The sequence below is a fragment of the Oncorhynchus kisutch genome, linkage group LG3 (assembly GCF_002021735.2).
Source record: "Oncorhynchus kisutch isolate 150728-3 linkage group LG3, Okis_V2, whole genome shotgun sequence".
Taxonomy (NCBI): domain Eukaryota; kingdom Metazoa; phylum Chordata; class Actinopteri; order Salmoniformes; family Salmonidae; genus Oncorhynchus; species Oncorhynchus kisutch.
Genome location: NC_034176.2, coordinates 17,862,040 through 17,881,378, shown reverse-complemented (window position 1 = coordinate 17,881,378; position 19,339 = coordinate 17,862,040). Strand labels below are relative to the sequence as shown.

The following is a 19,339-nucleotide window of genomic DNA, read 5'->3' as shown; positions in this document are numbered from 1 at the left end:
ATACAGATATTTTGATAGCCAATCAAAATCCTACTCTCACCCTCGTGCCATTGGTCGTGTGATCAGATTCGTTCAGCCCACTAACATACGGATGCCACCAATAGACAAGAGGCACAAGAAGCGTTTTTATTTGGTTTAAACATGATTACAATGATTACAAAGACATCTCATCTACGGTGTATCCTAACAATAGTAACATGTTTAACTGTGAATTGGACAAAGATATAATTTGGATAAAAAATAAGGTAGTTAGCTGTATAGTATAACTCGCTTTTAATGCTACAATATTGTATCTTGTTTGGTAACAAGTTAGCTAGATTTGACACACATTTAACACCACTGTCAGCACAAAGCTAGACAGCAGCATACCCAAAATATACACCAAAACGGGCGATAAAGGTGGATATTCAAGCATGTCATTGCATATCATATGGTCATTTCATCAAAGAAAGCCCTGCTCATCATCTTGTCATTGCCAAAGGTTTCTTTAGCACTTACACTGGAGAGAGAAGACCCAAGGAAGATCATGTGTTTGAAGCATTGGGAACAACAGATGAGCTGTCGATCAGCAAAAGGGTAATGTGATGTCCTTTCCTTCTATTGAGTATTATGCTTTGTGAGAATTCACGGTCATGTGTTTTGCATCAACAAAGGTCATACTTCACAGATCAGCTGTACAAGGTCTGAGTTTGTACTTATTCAGTTCATTTTTGGAGAGTAATGATGAACATATGTTATATTTTACTCCGTGCTTACCTGCCTAACCCTACAGATTCAGTGTGTCTTACAAGATGTGGGATCCAACATTACCACACTTCTGTCATCTGCAAGAGAAAGATAAGTAAATATATTTCTGCAAATCCTTTTGTAGAATCATTACACACAGCTCACCCCAGCCAGTGGCCTTCTCATTCTACTCATACTCTTATCTCACTCTATCCAACAGAGAAAAGCAAGTTCCGTTCCCAGCCAGTGGCAGACCTGGAAAGCTGTCGACGCATTCACAGAGGGGCTGCCACCACTGGCAAACTTTATATTACCTGTAAGCACCCACTCTGGATGAAACTTTTCATTTCAATTTTTTTATTTCACCGTTATTTTACCAGATAGGCCAGTTGAGAACAAGTTCTCATTTACAACTGTGACCTGGCCAAGATAAAGCAAAGCAGTGCGACAAAAACAACAACACAGAGTTACACATAAACAAACGTACAGTCAATAACACAAAAGAAAATAAAAATAGAAAAATCTATGTACAGTGTGTGCAAATGTAGACGAGTAGGGAGGTAGGCAATAAATAGGCCATAGAGGTAAAAATAATTACAACTTAGCATTAATACTGGAGTGATAGATGTGCAGATGATGATGTGCAAGTAGAGATACTGGGGTGCAAGAGGGTAAGTAATAATATGGGGATGAGGAAGTTGCGTGTACTATTTACAGAATGTCTGTGTACAGATACAGTGATCGGTAAGCTGCTCTGACAGCTGATGCTTAAAGTTAGAGAGGGAGATATAAGACTCCAGCTTCAGAGATTTTTGCAATTCGTTCCAGTTATTGGCAGCAGAGAACTGGAAGGAAAGGCGGCCAAAGGAAGTGTTGGCTTTGGGGATGACCAGTGCATGCTACGGGTGGGTGTTGCTATGGTGACCAGTGAGCTGAGATAAGGCGGAGCTTTACCTAGCGAAGACTTATAGATGACCTGGAGCCAGTGGGTTTGGCGACGGATATGTAGTGAGGGCCAGCCAACAAGAGCATACAGGTCGCAGTGGTGGGTAATATATGGGGCTTTGGTGATAAAACGGATGGCACTGTGATAGACTACATCCAGTTTTCTGAGTAGAGTGTTGGGGGCTATTTAGTAAATGACATCGCCAAAGTCAAGGATCGGTAAGATAGTCAGTTTTACGAGGGTATGTTTGGCAGCATGAGTGAAGGGGGCTTTGTTGCGAAATAGGAAGCAGATTCTAGATTTAGTTTTGGAATGGAGATGCTTAATGTGAGTCTGGAAGGAGAGTTTACAGTCTAACCAGACACCTAGGTATTTGTAGTTGTCCACATATTCTAGGTCAGAACCGTCCAGAGTAGTGATGCTAGTCGGGCGGGAGGGTGCGGGCAGCAATCGGGTTGAAGAGCATGCACTTAGTTTTACTAGCATTTAAAATCAGTTGGAGGCCACGAAGGAGTGTTGTATGGCGTTGAAGCTCGTTTGAAGGTCTGTTAGCACAGTGTCCAAAGATGGCCCAGAAGTATACAGAATGGTGTCGTCTGCGTAGAGGTGGATCAGAGAATTACCAGCAGCAAGAGCAACATCATTGATATATACAGAGAAAAGAGTAGGCCCGAGAATTGAACATTTATAAGGTGATGTGGAAGTATTGATGATCGGTTTACAGTGTGTCGCCGAGTAGAATGTAGGTCAATTTGAGGTAATCATATGGTTCAGACCAACCACTGTAAAACAGTCATCCTGAACATTGTCCCAGAAACAGCCATATTAACTATAACACTGTCTTATTTGTTCAGTGTTTCCCCTATAGTGCGGTCAGGTGAGGCCGATCCTGATGTTGCCACATTTTTTAACAGGTACAGTGCCTTGCAAAAGTATTCATCCCCCTTGGCGTTTTCCCATGTTTTTTTTGCATTACAACCTGTAATTTAAAATGATTCTACAAAATAAAAATGGAAAAGTGGTGCGTGAATATGTATTCACCCTCTTTGCTATGAAGCTTCTAAAAAAGATCTGGTGCAACCAATTACCTTCAGAAGCAACATAATTAGTTAAATAGTCCACCAGTGTGCAATCTGTGTCACATGATCTGTGTATATATACAGTGCCTTGCGAAAGTATTCGGCCCCCTTGAACTTTGCGACCTTTTGCCACATTTCAGGCTTCAAACATAAAGATATAAAACTGTAGTTTTTTGTGAAGAATCAACAAGTGGGACACAATCATGAAGTGGAACGACATTTATTGGATATTTCTAACTTTTTTTAACAAATCAAAAACTGAAAAATTGGGCGTGCAAAATTATTCAGCCCCCTTAATTTAATACTTTGTAGCGCCACCTTTTGCTGCGATTACAGCTGTAAGTCGCTTGGGGTATGTCTCTATCAGTTTTGCACATCGAAAGACTGACATTTTTTCCCATTCCTCCTTGCAAAACTGCTCGAGCTCAGTGAGGTTGGATGGAGAGCATTTGTGAAGAGCAGTTTTCAGTTCTTTCCACAGATTCTCGATTGGATTCAGGTCTGGGCTTTGACTTGGCCATTCTAACACCTGGATATGTTTATTTTTGAACCATTCCATTGTAGATTTTGCTTTATGTTTTGGATCATTGTCTTGTTGGAAGACAAATCTCCATCCCAGTCTCAGGTCTTTTGCAGACTCCATCAGGTTTTCTTCCAGAATGGTCCTGTATTTGGCTCCATCCATCTTCCCATCAATTTGAACCATCTTCCCTGTCCCTGCTGAAGAAAAGCAGGCCCAAACCATGATGCTGCCACCACCATGTTTGACAGTGGGGATAGTGTGTTCAGGGTGATGAGCTGTGTTGCTTTTACGCCAAACATAACGTTTTGCATTGTTGTCAAAAAGTTCAATTTTGGTTTCATCTGACCAGAGCACCTTCTTCCACATGTTTGGTGTGTCTCCCAGGTGGCTTGTGGCAAACTTTAAACAACACTGGTGTGTTCCTTGTTCTTCATGATGCTCTCTGCGCTTTTAACGGACCTCTGAGACTATCACAGTGCAGGTGCATTTATACGGAGACTTGATTACACACAGGTGGATTGTATTTATCATCATTAGTCATTTAGGTCAACATTGGATCATTCAGAGATCCTCACTGAACTTCTGGAGAGAGTTTGCTGCACTGAAAGTAAAGGGGCTGAATAATTTTGCACGCCCAATTTTTCAGTTTTTGATTTGTTAAAAAAGTTTGAAATATCCAATAAATGTCGTTCCACTTCATGATTGTGTCCCACTTGTTGTTGATTCTTCACAAAAAAATACAGTTTTATATCTTTGTTTGGAGCCTGAAATGTGGCAAAAGGTCGCAAAGTTCAAGGGGGCCGAATACTTTCGCAAGGCACTGTGTATATATATATATATATATATACACATACATACACACACATGTATAGAGTTGAAGTCAGAAGTTTACATACACCTTAGCCAAATCAATTTAAACAAAGTTTTTCACAATTTCTGACATTTAATCCAAGTAAAAATCCCCTGTCTTAGGTCAGTTAGGATCACCACTTAATTTTAAGAATGTGAAATGTCAGAATAATAGTAGAGAGAATGATTTATTTCAGCTTTTATTTCTTTCATCACATTCCCAGTGGGTCAGAAGTTTATATACACTCAATTAGTATTTGGTAGCATTGCTTTTAAATTGGTTAACTTGGGTCAAACATTTAGGGTAGCCTTCCACAAGCTTCTCACAATAAGTTGGGTGAATTTTGGCCCATTCCTCCTGACAGAGCTGGTGTAACTGAGTCAGGTTTGTAGGCCTCCTTTCTCGCACATGCTTTTTCAGTTCTGCCCACACATTTTCTGTAGGATTGAGGTCAGCGCTTTGTGATGGCCACTCTAATACCTTGACTTTGTTGTCCTTAAGCCATTTTGCCACAACTTTGGAAGGATGCTTGGGGTCATTGTCTGTTTGGAAGACCCATTTGCGACCAAGCTTTAACTTCCTGACTGATGTCTTGAGATGTTGCTTCAATATATCCATATAATTTTCGTGCCTCATGATGCCATCTATCTATTTTGTGAAGTGCACCAGACCCTCCTGCAGCAAAGCACCCCCACGGGTACTGCCACCCTGTGCTTCACGGTTGGGATGGTGTTCTTCGGCTTGCAAGCCTCCCTGCATATTCTCCAAACATAACGATGGTAATTATGGCCAAACAATTGTATTTTTGTTTCATCAGACTAGAAGACATTTCTCCAAAAAGTATGATCTTTGTCCCCATGTGCAGTTGCAAACCGTAGTCTGGCTTTTTTATGGCGGTTTTGGAACAGTGGCTTCTTCCTTGCTGAGCAGCCTTTCAGGTTATCTTGATATAGGACTCGTTTTACTGTGGATATAGATACATTTGTACCAGTTTCCTCCAGCATCTTCACATGGTCCTTTGCTGTCGTTCTGGGATTGATTTGCACTTTTTGCACCAAAGTACGTTCAATTCTAGGAGACAGAACACCACTCCTTCCTGAGCGGTATGACGGTTGTGTGGTCCCATAGTGTTTATACTTGCGTACTATTGTTTGTACAGATGAACGTGGTACCTTCAGGCATTTGGAAATTGCTCCCAAGGATGAACCAGACTTGTGGAGGTCTACCATTGTTTTTCCTGAGGTCTTGGCTGATTTCTTTTGAATTTCCCATGATGTCAAGCAAAGAGGCACTGAGTTTGAAGGTAGGCCTTGAAATACATCCACAGGTACACCTCCAACTGACTAAAATGATGTCAATTAATGTATCAGAAGCTTCTAAAGCCATGACATTTTCTGGAATTTTCCAAGCTGTTTAAAGCCACAGTCAACTTAGCTTATGTAAACCTCTGACCCACTGGAATTGGGAGACAGTGAAATAATCTGTCCGTAAACAATTGTTGGAAAAATTACTTGTGTCATGCAAAGTAGATGTCCTAACCGACTTGCCAAAACTATAGTTTGTTAACAAGATTTGTGGAGTGGTTGAAACACTTAGGTTGGAGTCATTAAAACTAGTTTGTAAACTTCCGACTTCAACTTTACCTGTTCTGAAAGGCCCCAGAGTCTGCAACAACACTAAGCAAGGGACACCATGAAGACCAAGCAGCTCTCCAAACAGGTCAGGGACAAAGTTGTGGAGATCAGGGTTGGGTTATGAAAAAATACCCCAAACTTTGAACATCCCACGGAGCACCATTAAATCCATTATTAACAAATCTGCCAAGAGGGCCACCCATCAAAACTCATGGACCAGGCAAGAAGGACATTAATCAGAGGCAACAGAGATCAAAGATAACCCTGAAGGAGCTGCAAAGCCGCAAATGTCTTGGAATTAGAGTATCTGTCCATAGGGCCACTTTACGCCATACACTCCACAGAGCTGGGCTTCACGGAAGAGTGGCCAGAAAAAAAGCCATTGCTCAATGAAAAAAAAATAAGCAAACACGTTTGGTGTTTGCCAAAAGACATGTTGGAGACTCCCCAAATATATGAAAGAAGGCACTCTGGTCAGATGAGACTAGAACGTTGCTTTTTGGACATCAAGGAAAATGCTGTGTGGTGCAAACCCAACACCTCTCGTCACCCCAAGAACACCATCCCCACAGCGAAGCATGGTGGTGGCAGTATCATGCTGTGGGGATGTTTTTCTATCAGCAGGGACTGGAAAACTGGTCAGAATTGAAGGAATGATGGATGGTGCTAAATACAGGGAAATTATTGAGGGAAACCTGTTTGTCTTCTAGAGATTTGAGACTGGGATGGAGGTTCACCTTCCAGCAGGACAATGACCTTAAGCATACTGCTAAAGCAACACTCGAGTGGTTTAAGGGGAAACATTTAAATGTCTTGGAATGGTCTAGTCAAAGCCAAGACCTCAATCCAGTTGAAAATCTGTGGTATGACTTAAAGATTGCTGTACACCATCAGAACCCATCCAACTTGAAGGAGCAGGAGCAGTTTTAACTTGAAGAGAGGGGAAAAATCCAAGTGGCTAGATGTGCCAAGCTTATAGAGACCTACCCCAAGAGACTTGCAGCTGTAATTGCTGCAAAAGGTGTCTCTACAAAGTATTGACTTTGGGGGCAGTGAATAGTTATGCACGCTGAAGTCTTATTTGTATATTCAAAGTGGTAGGCATAAATAAAATGATAAACCCCCCCAAAAAAATAAATCATTTAATTCCAGGTTGTAAGGCAACAAAATTGGAAAAATGCCAAGGGGGTGAATACTTTCGCAATCCACTATGTGTGCTCTAGCTGATGAACAGTCACCTCACGTCTTCCCACAGATTGAGCAACTACCTGTTTCCAGTGGCCAGGTACACAGCCATGAAATAAGGTAATGAGGAGAAAATCTACAAAAGACCTGAATGACACATCTACACATGAATGAACATACTGGGGAACTTTGAAACAACATTTATTCTGTTTAAGGATTGAATTCATCATTGGCATATGTAAAAGACAGATTGATGGTATACGCTTGAATATCTCATAATGGAACTGCCCCTACATTTCAAATAAAGACTTGAATCAAGTTTGACTTTGCTCGAGGCTAAACCTTAACATACTGAGTGGCACATTGCTTTTAATGAAATTTGGAAAAACTGCTACAACAATAACCTGTGATACTAGGATAATACCGAATAAAGAATTAGAATTTTGTAATGAAGTGAGCAAGTTATAATCCTGTGTTGGAAGCACACAATGTACATTGTTGTATTTAAATGTCACAGGTTGGATCACAAGAAGCTTCTTCTTCTTTTCAGAGAACACTGGACAAATAGCTTAAAATATCCCATAGATACAATATTTATACTGATGGGCTATCATGCCATGCTGCAGTAAATAAACTTGCTGATCATAGTCACTGCATTAGCATCATGTTCTACATCAGAAATGTAATGTGCTGAATATATTGTCATATTGGAGAACTATCACAACTGGTCCTCAATGTACTGTAGGTTCAGATACTCTTTTCACACTGGGATTTACAGCATGGTTTCAATAACTATGGTGGATGTGTAATCAAGCCAGTACAGTAGAGCTCAGCCTGGCTTAGTGTTGTAAAAAGGTCTCCGTCTTCCAACTCGCACACAGTCACAGTATCTGGCACCAGCCCTGGCTCTTCTGGGAAAGGCTACTTGCCCAGGTCATAAGTGACAGATTGCGTTCCTCATATGGTGGGTAGCGCAGGTAGGTGACACACTCGATGCAACTGTTTCTGAGCAGGCATGATTTCCGGTGCGAGAAGGTGTCAAAGCTGTAGCGCCCATGGTAGGAACCCATCCCACTGGCACCTGTCAAGTAGAGTTAAACAAAATATGGGAGGGTTAATATAATATATTTATTCATTCACTATGGTGCGGCCTGTCAGACCTTATTTTTTATTTTTTTTAAAGGGAGATGCAGTTCGACACAAACCGGTGCGCCTGGCACGTACTGTACTACCATGCTGTTACATTTTTTGTCTTGCCCCTTCGCCCTCTGAATTGCACACAATCCTATTACCAAGGGTTAAAGAAGGATTTTTAAGCTGCCCCCTCCTTCATCCAATGATTTAACTGAATTTAACAAGTGACATCGATAGCGGATATTAGCTTTCACCTGATCAGTCTGTCAATACCATGTTTGTTTTTAATACTTTGTTCAATAAGAACAGATTTCTGCTGCAAAACATTTTATTACTGTATGCCCTACTGAACATGACCCAGGTCTCTGTACTGAGAAGGGTTTAAGACCCGAGGCAGTAATCTGACCCAGGCAGACCTTTCTCAAACCTACCTACTCCCCCAAAAGGCAGGACCACCATCAGGCTCTGCAGGACACTGTCATTGGAGCAGAAGCTCCCACTTGAGGTCTCAGTCATTAGCCTTGAGATTACCTGCACGGGAAGCAGAAAGAGGCATGACAGCCAGCATATATTGTATGTGTACACATGAATTGTGTGTGTAAGCTTGTGCCAGTCACCTTGCTGTTGCTAGAGTAAGCGTACACACAGAGAGGCTTCTCTCGACGACTGATGAAGGAGATTGCCTCATCTATGCTGTTGACGGTCAGAATGGGCAGAACAGGTCCGAAAACCTCCTGCTGCATGATAGGGTCCGAGTCTATCACATCGCACAGAACGGTTGGTGCTTCACACAAACAAATATATATACACAAAAGTCATTATGTACAAATACTGTGGTGTAGTACAGACTGTACATCAGGTGCATATACATGTAGGAATAGTTTCCTGGACACCAATTAAGCCTAATCCCAGACTGAAAATCACTTTCAATGGAGATTCTCTGTTGAGCATGCTATTTGCGCAGGACTAGGCTTAATCTTCGCCAAGGAAACCAGGCCTTAGAATCTCTTCAAAACTTCCTTCCTCGTTCATTTACCAATGTATTTATCTGCTTCATTCACTTGGCCTCCTACAGCCACCTTGCCAGACCTCCGCAGCAGGTCCGTGGTGAGGTGTACGTTCTCCAGGTTCACGATGCGGCCAAAGCTCCTGGACTCCTGGGGGTCTGAACCATAGAACTGCAGGAGGCAGCAGCGCAAGGCCTGGAGCAGCTGTGCTTTGGCCTCGGCATGGCACAGGACGTAGTCAGGTGCTACCATACTCTGCCCAGCATTATGGAAGCGGGCCCAGGTGATGCGTCGTGCCGTGGTGGGGATGTCACACTGCTGGTCCACGTAGCAGGGGTTCTTACCACCGCCCAAGACCAGGGTGACGGGTGTGAGGGTGCGGGCTGCTGCCTGTGCCACTCTACCCCCGTCCTCACGGTTTCCTAGGGGAACCATTATTACCTCATACAAAGAGCACACATTAAGTCTGATACAACAAAGATTAGGGAGCAAAATTTAGATAAGGCAATGGTGACATTTTAAATCTGAACCTTTTTTACCTGTGAAGAAGACATGATCAAATTTGAGGTCCACTATTTCAGCCAGGTCATTCACCCCTGCAAGGGTCACATGGTAACACTCCTTTGAAAAGAGCAGGAATGTTTGTAGGTTAAAAGGTACTCACTTTTAGGACAAGTCACCAAAACAGCCACCTGTGTAACATTGAATTCAACTCACATTGTCCAGGTATGACGGTATGAGGTGGTGTAGCAGCTCCGATGTGTGAGAACTACATTCTGAGGGGTTGAGGATCACACAGTTCCCTAAAGAACAAACAGATACAACAGTACAACGATTGGCAAGCAACTTTCAGTATTGAATGCAAATGGATGAGCATTATGTTTGAGTGTGTGACACTGAAATGCCCTAAAGCCTATAGTTACAGTGTATTGTTACCTGCGGCAATGGCCCCAACCAGGGGTACCAGACAGAGCTGAACAGGGCTACACCAGGCCCCCACAATCAGCACCACCCCCAGTGGCTCACACACCACCAGGCACTCATCCAACGTGGTGGTCTGCACCAATCAGAAGAAGGCAGAGGGGAGGAGCGCACATTACCCAGCCAATGGAAAACTCATGAGTCACAGGTACTACGTGCATAGTCACTGTTTGGCATGACAATTCCATAAGAAGTTGAAAATAGAGCAAAAACAGACTGGCACCCAGACTATTCTAAACTGTTTTGACAAGTTCAGCACAATACATTTCTTTGTAGGCGAGAGGGGTTCTCTCAAAGACAATTTAACTAATTGATGATTCAACAATCATATTTTAAGTGGCTTTAAAACTTGTGTATTCCTACAAAGTCCAACTAAACCACCCTCATACATAGCAAAAGGTTATGCAACATAAAACAGTGTTTTTACTGGACAAATTCAGGTAGTAGTAACCTCCCCGTTTCACTCCATTTCAAAATGTTTCTCCCAACTGAAGACGACCCAGTATTCAGAAAACACACATGGGGCACCCTGCAACAGTCTTACCAGGTTCCTCTCCACCGGTTGCGGCTCCATCCACTTCTTGAGGTTGTTGATGGCATGAAGAGCCTCGTTCTTCACCAGTATCAGTTCAGACACTACCGTCTCAAACCGCGGCTGGCAAAACAGCACAAACGCTCAGGTCTCGGACAGAACATTTGAAATAAGGCCTTGATGGTAGCCGGTTTGTTTACACTACTGATTACCTTGAAGATAAACATTATAAAATGCCACAGTGATTTATTGGGGAACCAATGCGTGCCTTCAGGAATGTGGATTCCCTAATAAAATCACTGTTAGTAATAAAGAAGGTGATTACACGTCAGCTTTAGAACACCTACTCAGGGGTTTTTATTTGTACTATTTTCTACTTGTAGAATAATAGTGAAGACATCAAAACTATGAAATAACACTTGGAATCATGTAGTAACTAAAATAAGAACAACTCAAATAAGCAAAGAAAAATGACAGTCCATCATTACTTTAAGTCAGGAAATATGAAAAATGTGAAGAATTTTCAGTCGCAAAAACCATCAAGCGTTATGAAAACTGGCTCTCGTGAGGACTGCCACAGGAATGGAAAACCCAGAGTTCATTATAGTTACCAGCCTCAGAAATTTCAGCCCAAATAAATGCTTCAGAGTTCAAGTAACAGCCACATCTGAAATTCAACTGTTCAGAATCAGGCCTTCATGGTCAAATTTCTACAAAGAAACCACTACTAAAAGGACACCAATAAGAAGAGATTTGCTTGGGCCAAGAAACACGAGCAATGGACATTAGACTGGTGGAAAAATCGGTCCTTTGGTCTGATGAGTCCAAATTTGAGATTTTTGGTTCCACCCGCCGTGTCTTTGTGAGACACAAAGTAGGTGAACGGATGATCTCTGCGTGTGGTTCCCACCGTGAAGCATGGAGGAAATGGTGTGATGGTGTGGGGATGCTTTGCTGGTGACACAGTCAGTGATTTATTTAGAATTCAAGGCCCACTTAACCAGCATGCATTCTGCAGCGGTATGCCATCACATTGGTTTGGGCTTAGTGGGACTATCGTTGGTTTTTCAACAGGACAATGACCAAACACACCTCCAGGCTGTGTACGGGCTATTTTACCAAGGAGAGTGATGGAGTGCTGCATCAGATGACCTGGCCTCCACAATCCCCCAACTGCAACCCAATTGAGATGGTTTGGGATGAGTCGGACAGGCAGAGTGAAGGAAAAGCAACCAACAAGTGCTCAGCATATGTGGGAAGTCCTTCAAGACTGTTGGAAAAGCATTCCAGGTGAAGCTGGTTGTGAGAATGCCAAGTGTGCAATGCTGTCATCAAGGAAAAGGCTATTTGAAGAAACTCAAATATAAAACATATTTAGATATGTTTGCCATTTTTTTGGTTACTACAATCAAATCAAAATCAAATCGTATTTGTAACCATGTGTATGTGACAAATAAAATTTGATTTGATTTTGATTTGATTTACAAGATTCCATGTGTGTTATTTCATAGTTTTGATGTCTTCACTATTATTCTAATAGTAAAATAAAAACCCTTGAACGAGTAGGTGTTCTAAAACTTTTGACCGGTAGTGTATATACATTATATAGAACAAAATGCAACAATTTCAAAGATTTTACTGAGTTACAGTTCATATGGAGGGGAAATCAGACAATTTCAATAAATTAATTACACCCTAATCTATGGATTTCACATGACTCGGAATACAGACATGCATTTGTTAGTCACAGATACCTTAAAACAGGTATTCCCAGGGGTATGCGCAATGCCGTCGGGGGTATGCCAAATAAAAAATGTGATTCACAATAAAAAATATAAAAAATTCTTCACATTTTCAAACAGTCCATTTATATTTTCCAACGGGCTATACATTTGGGTGAGGTTTCCCTCCTCGCCCGATTAGCCTAGTTTCACTGCCAAAAATAAAACTAAACCATCTAGTGATCAGCGAAATAACAATGTAAAATTACAGGTAGCCCAGCTAGCATGGACACTGACAGTTGGGAATCTGATGCAGCCAAAGAGAATTAAGACGACTTTCGAGTAGTAAGACATGTATAAATGCAACAGATACCATTAATAAGAAGGGGCTAGAAGTGTCTTATATGGTGGTGAGCTACCGAGTGGCTCGGACAGGAAAGCCCCATACTATTGTGGAGTGCTTAATTCTTCCTTCTGCCACAAATATGGCACGGACAATGCTGGGGGAAAAGACTCCCTCCCAAAAAAATATGGGTACACTGCAGCATCCACAGAGAGGCTCTTGCTGCCAAGGGAATGCCTGACCGCTTGAAAGACATTTTGGACACTACAGTGAAAATGGTTAACTTGTTATAGCAAGGCCCCTGAACGCGTGTGTATTTTCTGCACTATGCAATGATATGGGTAGCGACCATGTAAAGATTTTACAGTATACAGTAGTGTGCTGGTTATCAAGGGGCAAAGTATTGATTTTTTTTTATTTTTTAAATGAGCTTAAAGTAAATTTTACTAACCATTATTTTCACTTGTCTGACCACTTGCATGATGACGAGTTTCACACGACTGGCCTATCTGGGTGATGTTTTTTCCTCGCCTGAATGATCTGAATCTAGGATTACAGGGACTCTCCGCAACTATATTCAATGTGCGGGACTAAATTGAGGCTGATTAAGAAGTTTGAGTTCTTCTCTGTCTGCATTAACAAGGACAACACACAGGTCTTTCCATCATCGTATGATTTTGTGTGTGCAAACGAGTGAGTTTGATGCGCAATTACGTAGGTACTTTCCCGAAACGGATGACACAAACAACTGGATTCGTTATCCCTTTCATGCCCTGCCTCCAGTCCACTTACTGATATCTGAACAAGAGAGCCTCATCGAAATTGCATCAAGCGGTTCTGTGAAAATGTAATTTAATCAGAAGCCACTGCTCAGAGTATCCTGCCTTGGAAAGTCGCACTGTTAAGACACTGATGCCCTATGTGAGAGTGGATTCTCGGCCATCACTAGCATGAAAAGTAAATACAGACACAGACTGTGGAAAATGATTTAAGACTGAGACACTCTCCAATACGATCCAACATTGCAGAGTTATGTGCATCCTTTCAAGCACACCCTTCTCATTAACCTGTGGTGAGCTATTCACAATTTTCAATGAACAAAAAGGTTTTATATGTAAGATGGTTAAATTAAAGAGCAAAATGTATTATGTGTGTCCTCGTCCTATAAGAGCTCTTTGTCACTTCCCACGAGCAGGGTTGTGACAGAAACTTATGTTTAATAAATGTATAGTATAGTGTGTGTGGCAGGCTTACAATGATGGCAAAAAACAATATTTGACAGTGCGCTGACCCTGGTGGTAGAAGGGTTATGCAGCTGGAGGTTGAATGTTTGAAGGGGTACGAGACTATAAAAAGTGGGAACCACTGCCTTAAAAGAAATGGTCTCACAGGGGGCCTCAGGATCTAGTCACGGTATTTCTGTGCATTCAAATTGCCATCGATTAAATGCTATTGTGTCCTTTGTCTGTAGCTTATGCCTGACCATACCATAACCCCATCGCCACCATGGGGGACTACGTTCACAACCTTGACATCAGATAACCGCTCGCCCACATGGCATCATACACGTGGTCTGCGGTTGTGAGGCCGGTTGGACTTACTGCCAAATTCTCTAAAACAATGTTGGAGGCGACTTATGGTAATGAAATAAACAAATAATCTGGCAACAGCTCTGGTGGAAATTCCTGCAGTCAGCATGGCAATTACACGCTCCCTCAAAACATCTGTAGCATTGTGTTGTGTGGCAAAACTGCACATTTTAGAGTGACCTTTTACTGCCCCCAGCACAAGGTGCACCTGTGTAATGATCATGCTGTCTAATCAGATCCTTGATATGCCACACCTGTCAGGTGGATGGATTGTCGTGGAAAGAAGAAATGCTCACTAACAGGGATGTAATCAAATGTTTGAAAACATTTGAGAGAAAGAAGCTTTTTCTGGGACATTTTATTTCAGCTCAAGAAACATGGGACAAACACTTTACATGTTGCATTTATATTTTTGTTAAGTGTATATAAACCTGTTTTTGCTTTGTCATTATGGGGTATTGTGTGTAGATTGATGAGGGAAAAAACGATTTAGTCAATTTTAGAATAAGGAAAAAGTGAAGGGGTATGAATACTTTCCGAATACATTGTATATTGTTATTATGTACTGGTCTGCATCTTGTCAACCTCTTCGGCTCCTACTAAAATATGGAGAAATGATTAGACATTCTCAATCTGGAGAATAACTTCTGTACCTTATGGAGGTCCCTCCCAAGTGCATCCACAAAGTCACACTCGTGTTCCACCAGCATGCGCACTAGGGCTTCCAGTTGGACCTGTCTGAAGCTCTCGTCAAATGCGCGGCCAGCTTGGAAGGCAGCTCTGGCCCTTTTCAGCAGCTCCATACACTCTAAAAGACAGGTCTTCATGCAGGGCTCCTCCAGCCTGTTCCTGAAATACATGTCAGACAAAAGCCAGTGTATTCCTATGTGTAAATGAAACAAGTCTTGTAGTTAGTATTCTAGATCAAAACATATTCAGTACACCTTCTGCAGGTTAGGCTGCCATTCTTCTTGCATGCATAACATGCTGTTGCTTTTCCGCGCATGCTTCCTTCTACACTGTCATGTTAATCTCGAACAGGCTTACAGATACACTACATGGCCAAAAGTATAGTCGAACATCTCATTCCAAAATAATTTAAATGGAGTTGGTCCCCACTTTGCTGCTATAACAGCCTCCAATCTTCTGGGAAGGCTTTCCACGAGATGTTGGAACATTGCTTCCATTCAGCCACAAGAGCATTAGTGAGATTGGGCACGGATGTTGGGCGATTAGGCCTGGCTCGCAGTCGCCGTTCCAATTACTCCCAAAGATGTTACATGGAGTTGAGGTCAGGGCTCTGTGCATGCCAGTCAAGTTCTTTCACACAGATATTGACAAGACTATTATTCCTCCACCAATCTTTACAATTGGCACTCTGCATTGGGGCAGGTAACGTTCTCCTGGCATCCACCAAACACAGATTCGTCGATCGGACTGCCAGATGGTGAAACGTGACTCATCACTCCAGAGAACGCGTTTCCATTGCTCCAGAGTCCAATAGCGGCAAGCTTTACACCACTCCACCCGACGCTTGGCATTGCGCATGGTGATCTTAGGCTTGTGTGCAGCTGCTCGGCCACGGAAACCCATTTCATGAAGCTCCCAACAAACAGTTATTGTGCCGATGTTGCTTCCAGCAGCAGTTTGGAACTCGGTAGTGAGCGTTGCAACCGAGGACAGATGATTTGTATGCGCTTCGGGCACCTGCCGGTTCCATACTTTGAGCTTGTGTGGACTACCACTTCGCGGCTGAGACATAGATGCTCCTAGACATTTCCACTTCACAATAACAGCACTTACAGTTTACCAGGGCAGCTCTTGCAGGACAGAAATTTCACAAACTGACTTGTTGAAAAGGTGGCATGCGATGACAGTGCCACGTAAAAAAAAGTCACTGAGCTCTACAGTAAGGCCATTCTACTGGTAATATTTGTCTATTGAGATTGCATGGATTTGTGCTCGGTTTTATACAGGGCGGCAGATAGACTAGTAACCGAAAGGTTGCAAGATCGTATCCCCGAGGTGACAATGTAAAAATATGTTGTTCTGCCCCTGAACAAGGCAGTTAACCCACTGTTCCTAGGCAGTCATTGAAAATAAGAATTTGTTCTTAACCGACTTGCCTAGTTAAATAAAAAAGGTTAAAAATATTTAAAAAATACCTGTCAGTGACAAATTTGAAGGGGTGTCCACATACGTTTGGCCATATAATGTATAAGCCTGGTGAAAAGTGTGTGCCAAACAGAGGACAGCCCATGGGCAGTATCCATACCATTAAAACCCCAGTATCAGAGGACAATGACTCAGCCAATCAGGTTGCCTGGAAACCTGTTGAATTGCATTTAACCCTACATCGGGCAGAAATTAGTGTTTGAATCAGGAAAGTTAACGCTCATGACCGCAACAAGTCAGAATGGTGAATAAAATTATATTTTAAATGTACTTTACCGGTTGTCCTTGCAGTTGGTCCTTTGGGCGGTAGGAATGTGAGACAATGTATCCACAGGAAAGTTTTCAAAGCACTTGTAGAGCGTTTTGATCACCTGAAGCATGTGATACAAATACATGCTGGAGAAGGATGAATACTTGCTGGAGAGGCATGCATACTTGCCAAGCTGGTACACATGTTCATGTTTACATGGTTCTGTGCATGCTTCAGGTGATTGAAATCCAAATGCACCATCAGCATGTAATTATACTTTTCTGCCACCAAAAGGACCAACCACACAGACAAAACATTCTGGCTTGTAGAGGTGGTGAGAGGGACATTTCCTGACTCAAACACTCATCTCTGCCCACCTAGACGTCGGGTTTCCAGGCAACGCAAAAGAGAATCAATGAAAGATATGAGTAATGAAGTTGTTCAAACCTGTCACATGAACTTTCTAAAAGATAAGTAATATTGATCTCAAAGATGAACAAAGTTTAACAAAATAAATAAATTTTGCGCAACAAACGTAAATCAATAAAACATGAATGCGTGTTACTACCAACGTGATTCAAGTGAATTTAGACAGCGATTTGGGATGTGTCCGACTAGTTTTAATCGGCTCCCGAGTGGCACAGCATCTCTGTGCTAGAGGCGTCACTACAGACCCTGGTTGGATTCCTGGATGTATCACAACCGACCGTGATTGCGAGTCCCATAGGGCGGCGTACAATTGGCCCAGCGTCGTCTGGGTTAGGCCCGGGTAGGCCTTCATTGTAAATAAGAATGTGTTCTTAACTGGCTTGCCTAGTCAAATAAAAATACAATAAGAAGAAGAAGAATGATAACAATGTAGGCAACTTACCTCCGCAATGCTTTGAACCGGTGTGTTAGAGGAGTACTCATGGTTTTTGAGATGCAATGATCGTTAAATTACTTTTTGAAGTGTATGAAGGGGACGCATTGAAATTCAGGCTCACCTGACCCAAACTTGAGTCTTCTGACATATGTCTTCGGGCGTGCGCAGTAGCCTATAAACCGCTATAGCCTAGGCAGGGAGGGTTAGTGCTATCTGGAATCATTGGGATGTCCCCCCAACCTAAACAATAACGATGGTTACAAAATTCCGCTAATTTCAATATATTCCCTGATTTTCCCGAAATCCCGGTTGGAATACTCCCGGAATCAGGAGGAAATAAACACGAAATCTGTAATTCTTCAGCCAGGTTAACCATTTTAAATTTCAACGGGGTAGGGAAGTCCCAAGGTCCATTCAGCGAGTTTGGTCCTTTGGGCGGTAGGAATGAGCAAATAAATCCACAGGAAAGTATAATTACATTTTTTCCCAAAGCGCTGGTAGAGCGCTTAGATGTATATCACCTGAAGCATGCGATACAAATACATGCTGGAGAGGATGGGTATAATTTGTGAAACGATCCAACAGGAAACTGTTCCAAAAACTTCGTGAAGTACAAGGTAACATGAGCAATCCACCTAGCTGCCGAATAGGCATCAACTCACCATGTAGCTTATTCTTAATGTTTGTCGATAGGCTACCAGAGTGAGTAGACATTTTTCGGAATAAACAGTTTTAAAAAAGTAATTAAATATCCCACTCCCTACCCCGTTATCTTATTCTGCTGCTATACAACTTTGTAAGTGTTTGTTGGCAACCTTGTTATTTACGAAGTTTTTGGAACAGATTCCTGTTGGAATGTTCCACAAATTATACCCACCCTGCAGGAGAGGCATGCATACATGCCAAATTGACGCACATTGTTATGTGCATTGCTTCAGGTGATAGAAATCTGAGTGCACTACCAACATGTAATTATACTTCCCTGTGGATATATTGTCTCACATACCAACCGGTAAAGTACCTTAATATACTTTTATAACATTCTGGCTTGTAGAGCTGGCGAGATGAACAGTTCCCGATTCAAACACTCATCTCTGCCCACCTAGACGTCGGGTTTCCAGGCAACCAATCAGGAAACGCAAAAGATAATCAAAGATAAGAGCGATGAAGAAATCAAGTTGTTCAAACCTGTCACACGAACTTTCTGAAAGATAAGTAATATTGATCTCAAAGATGAACAAAGTTTAACAATATACATTAAGTTTGAAATCAATAAAACAATGCGTGTTACTACCAAAGTGATTCAAGTACATTTAGACAGCGATCTGGGATGCGTCTGACTAGTTTTAATGTAGCCAATTTACCTCCGCAATGCTTTGAACCAGCGCGTTGGAGGAGTCCTCATGGTTTTAGATATGCAATGGTCGTTAAACTACTTTTTAAAAAGTGTATGAAGGGTAAGCATTGAAATTCAGGCTCACCTGACCCAAACTTGAGTCGACTGACATACGTCGCTATAGCCTAGGTAAGGGAGGGTTAGTGCTATCTGGAATCATTGGGCTGTCCCCCACCCTAAACCATAACTAGGGTTACAAAATTCCGCTAATTTCAATATATTCCGCTAATTTCAATATATTCCCTGGAGTATTCCCGGGATCAGGAGGGAATAAGCAGGAAATCTGGAATCCTCCAACCAGGTTAACCATTTTAAATTTCAACGGGGTAGGGACGTCCCAAGGATCCCAGATAGCAAGGAAACGATCTGGACTTTGCAGATAGAAATGTAATAAATAGAGAAC

General features: G+C 42.1%; 1 protein-coding gene and 1 long non-coding RNA gene across 9 annotated transcripts; one reads left to right on the top strand and one right to left on the bottom strand.

Moving 5' to 3' along the window:
- Positions 1–118: 118 nt before the first annotated feature.
- On the top strand, positions 119–7,261 carry LOC109876291 (uncharacterized). 3 transcript variants are annotated; one of them, XR_004208127.1, is made up of 5 exons: positions 119–245; positions 482–576; positions 773–841; positions 947–1,042; positions 7,014–7,261. It is a non-coding gene; the product is annotated as an uncharacterized LOC109876291 (long non-coding RNA). The 3 variants fall into 3 exon arrangements; XR_004208125.1 differs by having other exon boundaries at positions 119–399; XR_004208126.1 differs by lacking the exon at positions 7,014–7,261 and adding an exon at positions 2,527–2,586 and having other exon boundaries at positions 119–399.
- aldh3b4 (aldehyde dehydrogenase 3 family, member B4) lies at positions 7,129–19,239 on the bottom strand. Of its 6 annotated transcripts, none has more exons than XM_031818062.1 (10): positions 18,905–19,239; positions 14,904–15,099; positions 10,610–10,720; positions 10,021–10,141; positions 9,802–9,887; positions 9,624–9,705; positions 9,114–9,506; positions 8,695–8,861; positions 8,509–8,608; positions 7,129–8,024 (listed from the first exon to the last, which is right to left on the bottom strand). In XM_031818062.1, exons 1-10 carry the CDS (start codon positions 18,943–18,945, stop codon positions 7,825–7,827), a joined length of 1,497 nt encoding a protein of 498 aa, XP_031673922.1. In that variant the 5' UTR covers positions 18,946–19,239; the 3' UTR covers positions 7,129–7,824. The 6 variants fall into 6 exon arrangements, with proteins under 6 accessions (XP_031673922.1, XP_031673950.1, XP_031673938.1 ...); XM_031818090.1 differs by having other exon boundaries at positions 19,022–19,239; XM_031818078.1 differs by having other exon boundaries at positions 8,695–8,834; positions 18,905–19,015.
- Positions 19,240–19,339: the final 100 nt, after the last annotated feature.